At 39.3% G+C, this 13,422-nt stretch overlaps 1 protein-coding gene across 4 annotated transcripts in view; it reads left to right on the top strand.

The window, feature by feature from the left end:
• Positions 1 to 13,422, top strand: part of LOC117293265 (inositol polyphosphate-4-phosphatase type I A-like) — a 97,492-nt gene that overhangs the window by 71,962 nt on the left and 12,108 nt on the right. For all 4 annotated transcript variants that reach the window (XM_033775491.1, XM_033775492.1, XM_033775493.1 and 1 more), the window contains 6 exons: positions 1,277 to 1,462; positions 2,581 to 2,649; positions 3,579 to 3,702; positions 4,855 to 4,978; positions 5,946 to 6,086; positions 7,395 to 7,492. In XM_033775491.1, the coding sequence (XP_033631382.1) occupies positions 1,277 to 1,462; positions 2,581 to 2,649; positions 3,579 to 3,702; positions 4,855 to 4,978; positions 5,946 to 6,086; positions 7,395 to 7,492 (742 nt within the window). The remainder of the gene's footprint in view (positions 1 to 1,276; positions 1,463 to 2,580; positions 2,650 to 3,578; positions 3,703 to 4,854; positions 4,979 to 5,945; positions 6,087 to 7,394; positions 7,493 to 13,422) is intronic.

The raw sequence follows: 13,422 nt of genomic DNA on the forward strand, positions 1-13,422 counted from the left end.
TATGAAAGAAAAAACACCTTGGCACACGAAAGTGTGTGCTTTCAGATGCTTGACTTCGAGACATCAAATTCTAAATCTGAGGTCTCAAAATAAAATTCCTGGAAAGTTACTTCTTTCTCGAAAACTACACCACTTCAGAGGGAGCCGTTTCTCACAATGTTTTATACTATCAACCTCTCCCATTACTCGTTACCAAGTAAGGTTTTATGCTAATAATTATTTTGAGTAATTACCAATAGTGTCCACTGCCTTTAAGTCTGAAGGACAAGACTAGCTAAATTTGACTGCCCTGTAAAGAGGTGTTGCTACATTGGTTACAGTGCGATATGGGATGTTCTTGTAAAGTCAGATTGAACTCGGAGTCTTTAGGTTCAATGTTCTAGCCATTTTTTCTTTGCTCCACCCAAACTATTCAATTTTACTATGATCACCCCAAAAACTGAAATAAATCTTTGCAGAGTCCAAACATTTGGGTGTTGAGTAACCATATAGGGGAGTATTTGGGGGATATTGGAGGGTCTCATGCCAGTAGGGGGTTGAGGTTAATGAAATGCAAAATAGCATTTTCAAAATTGCATTACTCTTTAGTCAGGTCCCATTCCAGGTTTCCAATGATTTCACATTTGTGTTATGACATTACGATGGAAAATCTTAATTAACGAGGTTTATTGCCTTCAAATCTCTTAAAATCATGCCATTTGGAATTACATGTAGTATCCTTTGTAGCAGTTGTTTATGCACACTAAACACCAACAGGGTGTTGTAATGAGTGAGGAGTAGTTTTAAAAACTTAAATTTGCCTCTTGGAATACAACCAGTGGAACATACGGTCCACCATTTTGTGGAGTCAATTTGGTTCTGAAAACCAATGGACCATGCTCTGTCTTAAAATTACACAAAACAACACAATTTCAAGGGATATTTATGTGAATCATTGTATTCATCATTATAACTCCCCATCTTTATTCTTTTCATAACAAATGTTTTGACCCAATTCACCTGACACCATCATAGAATAATCTTGGATGCGCCATTTTGGTGGGCAATGTCACTATGCGTTATTCAGTGAAGTGCGCATTTTAGGTGACGCAGCGTTTACATGTAAACCTGTTGACCACCAAAATGGTGAGGGTGGCACAGTCGCCGAGTGTGATGTGGGTGCAAGGGGTCAATAGTCCAAATCACCCAGACAAAGGGCAGTGTGCACCTTTAAACAAAGGTTACAAATCTTCAATTAAATATTCCATAGTCACGCCTACCCGTTTCTATCCTTCAGAGGGGGATGATCAGGAATTTGTCGGATTACATGAACGTCGTCAAACAAGTAGTGGAGATTCTGCCCACCAATGCAAGCGTTAAAGATCGTGTCGGCTCAGTAGAGTCCAGCGTGAAGCATCTTAAGGAGTTAGTCGCTTCAATTCAAGAGCAGGCACGTCTTAGTATATCCTTCCTTAAGATGCAGGTGAGTGTAAATGTTCTAGGAAAAACTTCTGAGCCCAAGAAGAGACTAAATATGGTACATTTGTGCTTCAAATAACGGACCGTCTTTACAAATTTCGCCTTAATAATTTTGTATCGTATTGTATCAAATTTTATTCCCCCTCAAAAAAACCGGAATGAACCCCATACCCTGGGGAAGGTTTACAACAATGAATAACAAAATTCAAATTCATAATATACAACAAAGGAGAGGTAAGCAAGACCAAAATATTAAATTATGTTTGGGAGAATATGTATTTCTTAACATAATTCTTAATACGAGACACTTATACAGGGCATAATGCAGGTGCCTCTACTCGCCGTATGATATGACATGCCTAGGGCATGATTGCCAAAAGCTGATAAGCCAAAAATGGTGTTAAGCCAATTTTTTTCTTCTAAGCAAAACTTGGCGGGGAACCTGTCACAAACGATATGCATATGAAGATGGTTTTAGGCTCGTAATTTATGCTGAGCAAAACTTTTTCTATACTAATGATTTTGTGTATATTAGCTTCATGAAATTAAGTCCTGGGTGCTAAGCAAGTGACTCTCCTCTACATGGTCTCATGCATTGTCATTTTTTCAGTCGTCTTTTAATTAATTTTACTAGGGGTCATCACTGCATTCATTCTTAAAAGATAATATTGTGAAAAGTGGTGACAAAGATGAAGATGACCCTAGTGTTAATCCCTAGAACTGACGAAGATACACTTACAATGTATTATGTCCAAATGTGTGATTTGTCAGAATTGTTTTCTGTTTTCATGATTTTCTTTTAATAACGTCTTGATTTTCAAAAAATGGTTTTGAAAGAAGTCAATTAATTACCAAAGAGAGAAAAAAATAGTCTTAAATGTTTTACTTTGTATTTTTGGTGATTTACAGAGTCTGTTAACCTCCTGAATTGCAAACATATGGCAGGTTCCAGGTCTAGAATAAAGGGGGAACCCACACCCAAAAGCCATTTCTTTTCAGGAATTTCCACACTCCTCAAACATCCCAGTTAAACACCATCAGCATAACTCATGTTTTACTTTCCCCACACACTTTCTTCCAAACATTTTTTTAAAACTAACCATAATGTGTTATATTCTACAGGAAGAGTACAGTAACCTGGCGTTCATGCAGTCTTTACAATGTAGGAAAGACGCCATATTCTCACAGGCTGTAAGTTCAACAAACTATTTTATTGGTTTCTTTTGAGCACAAGGTGGCAGCAGACATCCAGGATGAATAATAAGGAGGTTTATCTGCACGTTACGCGAGCAACGTGAACGTCAGTTATTGTGTTGTTAAAATCTCACGTTTTTAGCATACGTGAACATCCTATTTTTCACGGCGGGTACTATGAGTACACATCATACGTGAGCTCAAAATAAAATAAGCCCAAAGTGGTGACGTCACCTAGAAACAACACAATTTTTTGACGTTCACGTTCACGTTTTTTGCTCGCGTAACGTGCAGCTAAACCTCCCTTATACTTTAAGCTCATACCATAGAGCAAGGACCAAGCTCATACTAAGCACAGGTATTTGCTGCATCTGAAAAAAGGGAATAACAAACAAATCTTGCTGTTCCCTCATTTTTGTCAACCAGGAGGGTTGGTCCATACGTCCGATGTGCAACTTACATATTATTCGAAATGTCTAATGTGTGTTTGTTATAAAATGGTTCTCTACAAAAAGTGGCTGTATGTATTAGCAGTTATTTTCAACCACAGTGAACAAGCTATGGGTAAAACTATGGGTAATAATTACTTTTTTTACAACTAAAGAATGACAAGTTACTTTATAATTGAACTTGCGGGTTGAACCTCTGTTGTGGAGTGTTGGCTCTCAACATAGCTTGTATGGTCCCAATGTTTCGATCAGTATACCCTGCTTGTCGTTTTCCTGAAGATGAGCAGAGTATACTGTGCGAAACGTCAAGACCACCTCTGCCCTTTTCAGAACCAACACTCACACAAAAGAGATGTAACACATAGTTTTAGCGTCAAGTTTACTATTTTAAGTTACTTCCGTTTTTTCCCCTAACCACTTGAAGAAAGACACAAACATGTAATAAGTTTGCTTGTATAATGTTTGTTTGATTGGCAGTTGACAGCACTAGTTACCGGTGTGATGATTAAACTCAGAGAGAACATCTTCAATAAAGTGTTCATGAGACAATTGAGCTCTCTGGGAGTCTTAGCTCACTTTGAGGGTCTGCTCAGTACATATGGTAAGTGGCTCCTTGTTTTTTAACCCATTACACCGGGGTAACACCCATACCCCAGGGTAACACCCATACACCGGGGTAACACCCATATCCCAGGGTAACACCCATACACCGGGGTAACACCCATACCCCAGGGTAACACCCATATACCGGGGTAACACCCATATCCCAGGGTAACACCCATACACCGGGGTAACACCCATATCCCAGGGTAACACCCATACACCAGGGTAACACCCATATCCCAGGGTAACACCCATTACACCGGGGTAACACCCATACCCTAGGGTAACCCCTTACACATTGCTGCCAACTTTTACGATTACTTCGTAATTATTACGAATTTATCAATTAATTACGAAAATCCGAATTGCTTGTTAAAAATTACGAATTCCCGCCATAGGAAAAAAAAACAACTCTATTTTAGCATTGAAAAGTCGACTAAACTGTTCATATTTGATTTTGAGTACACAGTAATCGATTCTTTGTCATTTAATTGCCGTTTATAAACACTGTAACAGCATGGAACGACTCTTGACAAATACTGAAGACATTCGGTTTTTAATAATATAAGTACGTTGCAGGATACCAGCAACACGTATTATACATACAAGAAAACATGTGCAAACCAGCGACAGAATGCACACATGTGTGGTGTCGGCATAACTTGTCTTCGGCGACCTGTCATAATCAATGCAGTCTCTGTCTTCTACCATTAGTACATTGCGATTGTCAGAATTGTTGGAATAATGATCGTTTCCGATGGTTTTCAAAGGTAAACAGACTAGGTATCTTTGTCACATTTAAAGATGGGTACGGTGGTATAATCCCAAAGAGAGACTGTTTTTTTAAGTTCGTAAAATGGTTTGATAAGTCTTTGTGCGCGATCGTTTATTCAGTATAATATAACCGCATGCACATGTCTGGCATTCGAGGCGAGTGGGGAAACACAACTCAATTGTCCGGGGTTGAAGACGTGCTGCCTGTGGGTCTATTCTCAACCTCGTTTCCGTCATATCCTATACTAAATAATAACCTTGTACTCATAAACACATCGGATTTGCATTTATACCATAGGTCCTTTTTATCTTCCACTAGGGTAGCCTCTCAGAAAAAAATATATATTCACTCTCGTCGCTGTTTTTATTGTCACAGGTGATGAGATGGGTATGTTAGAAGACTTTGCGATTGGAGTCCAAGATCTTCACAATGTCACCTTTAAACTCGTTGAGAACAGTACCGAAGATGCTAATATGATACCACAACTCACTGGTACTCGGTAAGATAAAACATCATTTCTACATGTATACCGAAATGTTGAGACCAATTAAGAACTCACTCCGCTGTAGTGAAGTTAATAATAAGAAGTCCCCTCGATCCACTAAGTGAAAGTTGTTGTCCAGTCCAATTTCCTACCCTCTTGCCCAGGTAGTAGTATAATAAGCAGGAAGATTCTTTTCAGAACTGAGAAGTCTCCCGAAATCAGAAAGAATTTCCCTCTTTGTATTAGAGACTTCTCCTAAATACCGAAAAATCTACTCTGCGGTAGTAGGATATATATCAAGTTCTGAAAAGTACATAATTTACCCAGCAAGTACATGTAGATGCATGCGTGTACATACCGCAAACCAAAATATATATTGCAATGCATCAAATCCCATTTTAGGTTTTATGGTGTGTTCTCAATAGACCATAATCACTACCTAGTGATACACTCATGGTGTTACCGCAAACCAATACATTGTTCTTTCCAGGTCAAACATTGTGGTCAATGTACCAATACTGCCTTCTGTTAAGGAAGCCATACCTGAGGAGCTTCTTAGCGGCCAACCTATCAAGGTGTATCCTGTACTCTTTAACATTGGTGTCAATCTACCGCACAAGGTGTTACCGCAAACCAATACATTGTTCTTTTCAGGTCAAACATTGTGGTCAATGTACCAGTACTGCCTTCTGTTAAGGAAGCCATACCTGAGGAGCTTCTTAGCGGCCAACCTATCAAGGTGTATCCTGTACTCTTTAACATTGGTGTCAATCTACCGCACAAGGTGTTACCGCAAACCAATACATTGTTCTTTTCAGGTCAAACATTGTGGTCAATGTACCAGTACTGCCTTCTGTTAAGGAAGCCATACCTGAGGAGCTTCTTAGCGGCCAACCTATCAAGGTTTATCCTGTACTCTTTAACATTGGTGTCAATCTACCGCACAAGGTGTTACCGCAAACCAATACATTGTTCTTTTCAGGTCAAACATTGTGGTCAATGTACCAGTACTGCCTTCTGTAAAGGAAGCCATACCTGAGGAGCTTCTAAACGGCCAACCTATCAAGGTTTATCCTGTACTCTTTAACATTGGTGTCAACGAAGAACAATCCTTGGCGGAATTGTGAGTAGTTTTTAAATTTTAAAGGATAAGTATTTGGCCACGAGTTACACGGAGGCCGTTACCTCTGTTGCTTGTGGTCCTGACCATGGTACCCCATCAATTGTTTCCCATAGACTTTAAAGCCATTGGACACTTTCGGAACAGACACAAAAAAAAGTTCACAGATTTACAAATAACCAACAGGGTTTACAGAAGGTAATGGTGAAAGAAGTCTCATGAAATATTATTCCATGAAATGCTTAACTTTTTGAGAAAACATTCAAACAAAATCAATTCTCGATATCGAGAATTACGGATTTATTTTATACACATGTCATGACACGGCGAAATGTGCAGAAGCAAGGGTGGTTTTCCTGTTATTTTCTCCCGACTCCGATGACCGATGAGCCTAAATTTTCACAGGTTTGTTATTTTATATAGAAGTTGTGATACACGAAGTGTGGGCCTTGGACAATACTGTTTATCGAAAGTGTCCAATGGCTTTAAGATTTTCCAATGGAAGTGCCCTTTGCAGAATGAAAATGCCCTTGCCCTCTCAAAGATGAAACTTCAGGCCTGAAGTATTCTAGCACTTGCATTTGGACCATTTTATAAGACAACCGGAATACTTTAACTACACATTAAAGTCTCCTGACGATGTCTTAAGCAAGTTAGTCGAAGCATTGAGACCAATTTTAAGAACTGACTCCGCTGTAGTACAGTTAATCACGATCCTATAGGCTGAAGTAGTAGTCCCAGCCTATTTTCTATACCATCCGCCCGGGTAGTAGTAAAAGCAGGACAGTTCTTTTCAGAACTGAGAAGTCTCCCGAACACCAAAAAAACCTACTCCGCGGGTAGTAGAATAAAGAAAGACAGTTCTCTGAGAACAAACTCTACCTGTAGATACAGACATGGTGTTACTGAAAACTAAATATATATTGATACCTCACCATGCAATGCCTCAACTCCTATAAACTACACATTAAGTTTGATGTGTATACAAACATAGTTTACTATGAATTAACTATAGTACGGTAAACTCGCTTCAAACTAGGCGTACAGTTAAAATTCACGTCATGGTATTTTACCCTTTTTTCTCAACAATGAAAGCCCTTCAAATTAAAAGTTCACCCAGGACTGTCTGTCGACAACAAACTTTAAATCAAGTGATACTTTAGCAGTAACCTGTAACTTTTAAAATACTTTTTTATTTTTCCTTCTAATTTGTCCGATGTCGAAAACAAGCTTTAAATCAAGTGAAACTTTAGCACTAACCTGTAACTTTTAAAATGTTTTTGATTTTTCCTTCTTATTTGTCTGATTCAGATTTGGTGATACATCGTTTCAAGATGCCATCAACAAGGACAACCTTCAGAAGTTAGATAATTACTACAGCCGTCTCGTCCACATGATTCCCCACAAAGGTAAGGACCAAAATATTTGCTTGTTACCCCAGCATCAATTTTCTTGAGAAGTTGTTGAGAAGTTTGTGTCAGGAAATAATTAACCTCTTTTTGATGAATAAGTCTTTCTCACCAAAGAAATTGTGATGCGATCAAGCAAAATGAGTCGTTTGTCGTCTCAGCTGGTCACTAAAGTTTTATTTTGTTTAAATACATTCGAAAAGAGTGTAATCTTTGCTTTAATACTTAAGCTATTGAACAACTTTCAATTTTTAATGATCTACATACCGAAAAACCTAACAATAAATAAAAGCATGAAATTGTTTATTTGTGAGGCTGTTAAAGGATAAATAACACACATTTGAGCAAGTTTAAAAGTTACATACATGTACAAGCCTCATATTTTGGGTTTCTCACCATTTCTCCCATTAGGCAAATTTTGTCATCTCGAGGAATTGAAACAATGTTTAGGCTCTCTGCAAAAAGTGGCCAACCCCTTAATTAACCAAGCCTAAAATCGCGCCATACAGTTACAATTCATCTAGGATTGCCTCAAGTTCCCTTTAACCTTATCCCCCGGTCTCGATATGGTACAACTATTACTTGTCATGCGCATTTACCACTTGCGTGAATACTCACGTGCGCGCTTGGTAATTAGCCAAATAGGAGACTTTCCAACGCTAGGCGGCAGCAGACATACCGGGTAAATTTCCATTGTTTACGTAGTTCTGAACATGCGCATAATTCTGAGAACAATGGATTTACCCGGTAAGTTTGCTGCCCTCTATCGTCCCAGAAAGTCTCCCATTGACACCTGGCACATGGTGATGAATGGACTCGACTCTGGGTCATGAATATGTATGAGGTATAGTAACTAAACTGCTCACAAAAAGTAAGGAAACTTTTTTCAATCCAGTATATTTGTTATTATTTAACACTCTCTTTGTATATGGTATATATCAATGCAAAGCTGAAATATTCCTCTTTAAAATGATACCACAGTTGCAATGATTACATGTTGCTGGACATGACCACGTTAATGAGAATGAGACAAAGTCACAAATCAAATGTGCCAAATTAGCAATGTTGTGTTACTGCGTGAACAATCAAATTGACACTGTAATTCAAACAAGCAAGATAACTTACTGATCTTAATCCACTTTATTGCGACAAGAAGTTTGGTATAGAGCAAGACAACTTACTGATCTTAATACACTTTATTGATACAAAAAGTTCAGTAACAAGTGGATGATCCGAAGGCGTTGATGACAGCCTGGGCACCTTCTTCTCATGCTGCACACAAGTCTTGTGATGTGCTGATGATGAGGGATGGCGTTCCATTCTTTATTAAGGAACCTGGTTAGGTCAGCCACAGTTGATGTGTTGGTGGTTCTGGCGCGGACAGCGAGGCCAAGCTGGTCCCACAGATGTTCCATGGGATTCAGGTTTGGACTGTTAGCAGGCCAATCCATCCGGTGCTCCCTAAAAATTTTCAGGTAGTCAGTCACCAGTTGGGCTCGATGGGGGCGAGCGTTGTCATCTTGAAAGATGGCATTTGGTCCAAGAGTCTGCAAGTATGGGACTGCATTTGGCTGTAGAATATCGTCTTGCAAATACCCATCAAACAATGTGTTTTTTCATGAGATGAGGGTTAATTGTGTCTGATGAGCTTACTGGTGCAAATCTTTGTGTAAACCATTTATGGTTCTGAAAAGCTTGATCGGTTTGATTATTGAGCATTACCTATTGACCATTCACAGACAACGGTAATTTTGGCACATTTGATTTGTGACTTTGCCTCATTGTTATTCGTGTAACCAAGTCCAGCAACATTTAATCATTGCAAATGTGGTATTATTTTAAAGAGGAACAGTTCAGCTTTGCATTGATATATACCATATACAAAGAGAGTATTTAATAACAACAAATATACTGGATTGAAAAAAGTTTCCTTACTTTTTGTGAGCAGTTTACATTTATATAGCGCTTAAGCAGCGGCATCAATGCGCATATTTACAAATATTTAAAGTCTTAATTAAGCTACACATATAGAGTATCTAAAACAAATACCTTATGCTACACACATCGAAATGTTTACAAAAATGCAGGATTATATAAGTTCAAAATTACTCCATTGCTGACACCATCAAACACAAACAACTAAAATCACCAATGATAACATCACAAACGGTGAACAAAAGTCAATTTGCACGCAGAAGCTGAAGTTCAGTGTTATTATTCATATGCAGTCCAGTCCTAAATAGATGAGTCTATAAAACGTAAAATGAGTTGAGTTGTGGTTTGTGGAGTGCGGAGTTGAAGTGGCAGAGAGTTCCAGAGCTTCGTTGAGAAGCAGTGTATCTACTGTCACAATATTCTAAAAAGTTCATACATCGTTTACTTTAATGAAGTGATCATCAAACTAAATTATAGAGGCGTTGCCGTTTGACTTTTTTAAAAGTCAGTGTTTCCACGTCACTGCTTATGTCACACTTAGTTACCTTTTCATGTTTGTATTCGAGAAAGAATTTGCTAGCATCAAAACTTCAGGCCATTGACTGAAATGTTTTTAAAACGGGTTGCAAGGATCAAAGAAATTCCATTGAATTTCTGGTTTGTCTCCTCCGAAGGTTACGTACCAGTTGGTGACGTCAGGTCGAGATGGATCTTGGTAGTCAAAGTTTTCCCCCGTCAAAACATCTACAATGATGTGGCCTCCATTGATGGTTATCACGAAGATCGAACCAACAAAGCTTCCACTAACATCTGGTTTTTTAATCCAGCCATTGCTTTCCATTACTGCAACGTTGAATTGGTGGGAATTTATCCCTGAGAAAAAAAGAAAGAAAAAAAAACATATCTGAATAAGAAGTTACTATAAATAGTGAACTTGCGGGTACAACCATGTGTAAAATCTCTTTTGAGAGGAGTGTTGGCTCTGAGAAGAGCCGGTTTGGTCTCGACGTTTTAAACAGTATACTCCGCTCATCTTCAAACACCATTTATATTTAAATAATGTTGCAACAATTTGAAGTAAACTTCATTACATGTATGTTATGCTGAAGCTACTGGCATTGGGAACAGCCTATAAATGAAGTGATTGTATGAATTATAAAGTCTTTCAAGCAATACTGAAAATAAATCACAAACTATTGATTTTTTCCATTACAATCTAAATAGAACTTTTAGCTTGCTTGTTTATTGGTTTGCGGTAACACCATGTGTGTTATTGCTTGCCAGGTAGATTCAATTCTTTTGAGAACTTGTCTTGTTTTATATTCTACTAACATGGAGTAGAAGTTGGGAATTCAGGAGGCTTCAAAGTTTCAAAAAGAACTGTCCTGCTTTTTAGCTACTACCTTGGCAGAAGGTAGGAAATTGGCCGGGACTACTACTTAAGCTTTAGTGGATCGAGGGGACTACTCGTTATATGTGTAGACTTCACTACCGCGGAGTGAGTTTCAATTGGTCTCATCAACATACAAACAGACATGTACCCACCAACTTTGTATACTTGGTTCTCGAAAGTATTTGCAGAAAATATCAAATCAGCCCAATGTCTAGATAAGTAAACCTTGAACTTTATGCGAAGAGGCGCTGATAAAGCTGATGGTATCTCCACATACTCCTTAGTTGCTGTTGTGCGGTTCCAGTGACAGGGTAGCGCCACAGATGTACTGATGGATGCATCAGCAACTACAATGTCAAATTAATGAGAAAAGGTCAAAAGAAATACATGTTATTTTTCCTACTTAAGTTTGATTTCTGGGGGGATGGGGGGTTTGCCCTCAGAAAAATTTGCAAAATTGTGATAAAACTGTGATGTACTCACTGCCCATAGCGAGTGTGAGTGCAGCACTGTTTTTGAGTAGCTCCTACACTGGGCAACAGAATTCACGTATTTTTTAACTTATTTCGTCAGTTTAGTCTTTTGATACTTTTTAATAGTTGTTAATAGTTTCCAGCTTCTTGTGGATGCTACCGAAAGATAAGTTATCTGATGTTTTCTGCCTACATTTGACTGTTTTTAACATTGCCCTTGGGTTGCCTATGCACTCTCCGTGTCTTCACCAATGCAACGAGGTTCATTCAACCGTGTAGCGTGTGTCACACCAGCTACCCCTGAGCCTCCAGTGTGGCTGTCGGCGTGAACATGCCTCGTGTACTGTACTCAGCGGGGCAACTTCGTCGTTTGCAAAACTCAACCATTGCAACGATGAAACTCCCTTCGGCAGTTTTTACAATCCTACGTGAGTTAAACCTATGCCGCAGACCACCGACACGTCGACTTTACTGTGGAGGCTACACTACACGATCATGTACATTCCACCGCAAAAGCATCCATGATTTGGGACATGTCGGAACAATTCCTGTAGTTGTTGGGCGGCGGCGGCGGCCATCTTTAATTGGCATGTCGACGAGAACTAACTCTACCTCACCAATTCTGTCACGCAATAATGCTAACCTGGTCGTGATAAAACAGGATAAAATGGAAACACCCAGAGTCTGTCAACTTCTCAACGTGAGTACACTAAATGCGAGGTCAATATGTAATAAATCAGCTGACATTTTGGAAGTCTTTAATGAAAGAAATGTTGATGTCATGGCGATCATGGAAACCTGGCTCAAAAGTAAGGACACCGTTACTCCATCCAATCTTACATCTCAGGGACACAAGCTTGTTCATAACTGTAGAATTAATAAATCTGGTGGAGGTGTTGGACTGCTGTACAAGCCTGATGTTAATCTACGCATCCCCTCCATTAGATTTGCCACTACATCATTCGAATACATGGAATGTGAGATTCTCTGCTCGAGGAAAACAGTTCGTTTGTTCGTGCTTTATCGACCACCTGCCTCCAGCATAACCCTGTTTTTGACTGAGTTTAGCACTCTGATTGAGAGTATGTTTTCATCACCTACTGAATTTGTTGTTATGGGCGATTTCAATATACATTGTGATCGTGTTGATGCTAGAGATACAACATCATTGATGAATCTCCTCGACTCGTGTAATCTGAAGCAACATGTCCATCAAAAAACACACAACCGAGGACACACGCTAGACCTGGTTATTACTCGCTCAACCCTACCCATCATCAGAAACATTTATGTGTTTGATTACACTTTATCCGATCACTCATTGGTAACTTGCTCTCTTGATGTCGACAGACCTGCACCACAGAGGAAGCCTGTAACTTTTCGCAAGATAAGAGACATTGACACTGCTAAGTTTGCTGATGATGTATCTACATCCACACTTGCACATATGGCAAGAGCTGACACAGATCCAGCTGATCTGGTCAAGGCATACAACACAGTCATGGGAGAAATTCTTGATCGTCATGCTCCCTTGAAGACTAAAACCTTTACTCTCCGCCCCAATACTCCCTGGTTTTCGGACAAAATTCGACGAGAACAAGCTAGACGCAAGAAACTTGAAAATAAATGGCGTTCTACGAGCTTAACTGTTGACCGAGACGTATATAAATACCAGCGCAACAAGGTCAGTGAACTCATCCAAAAGTCAAAATGTACCTACTACCAAAACCTCATTGTTGACTGTCGAGGTGATGGGAACCGTATTTTCAGAATTCTTGATGGTCTGCTCGGTCGTAAGAAGGTCGCACAATTGCCATCTGGTGGATCTGCAAGTGATGTTGCCAGCCACTTCAGTCAGTTTTTCCAGAACAAGATCTTCAACATACGAATGAACTGCGAGGAGGTCGTTAATAGTGAAGCTACATCGGATCTTGATGATCTCAGACAGCATCCACGTAGTGCTCCCGATGATAATCTTGCACTCAAGACGGTCTCCTATCTCCACATCGAAAAACTAATACGCCAATCACCACCCAAGTCCAGCATCATTGATCCCATCCCAACCAAACTTCTCAAATCATGTTTATCTGCAGCTGCTCCAGTAATTGCATCAATAGTTAATTCATCAA

The sequence above is a fragment of the Asterias rubens genome, chromosome 8 (genome assembly GCF_902459465.1).
Source record: "Asterias rubens chromosome 8, eAstRub1.3, whole genome shotgun sequence".
In the NCBI taxonomy this organism is placed as follows: domain Eukaryota; kingdom Metazoa; phylum Echinodermata; class Asteroidea; order Forcipulatida; family Asteriidae; genus Asterias; species Asterias rubens.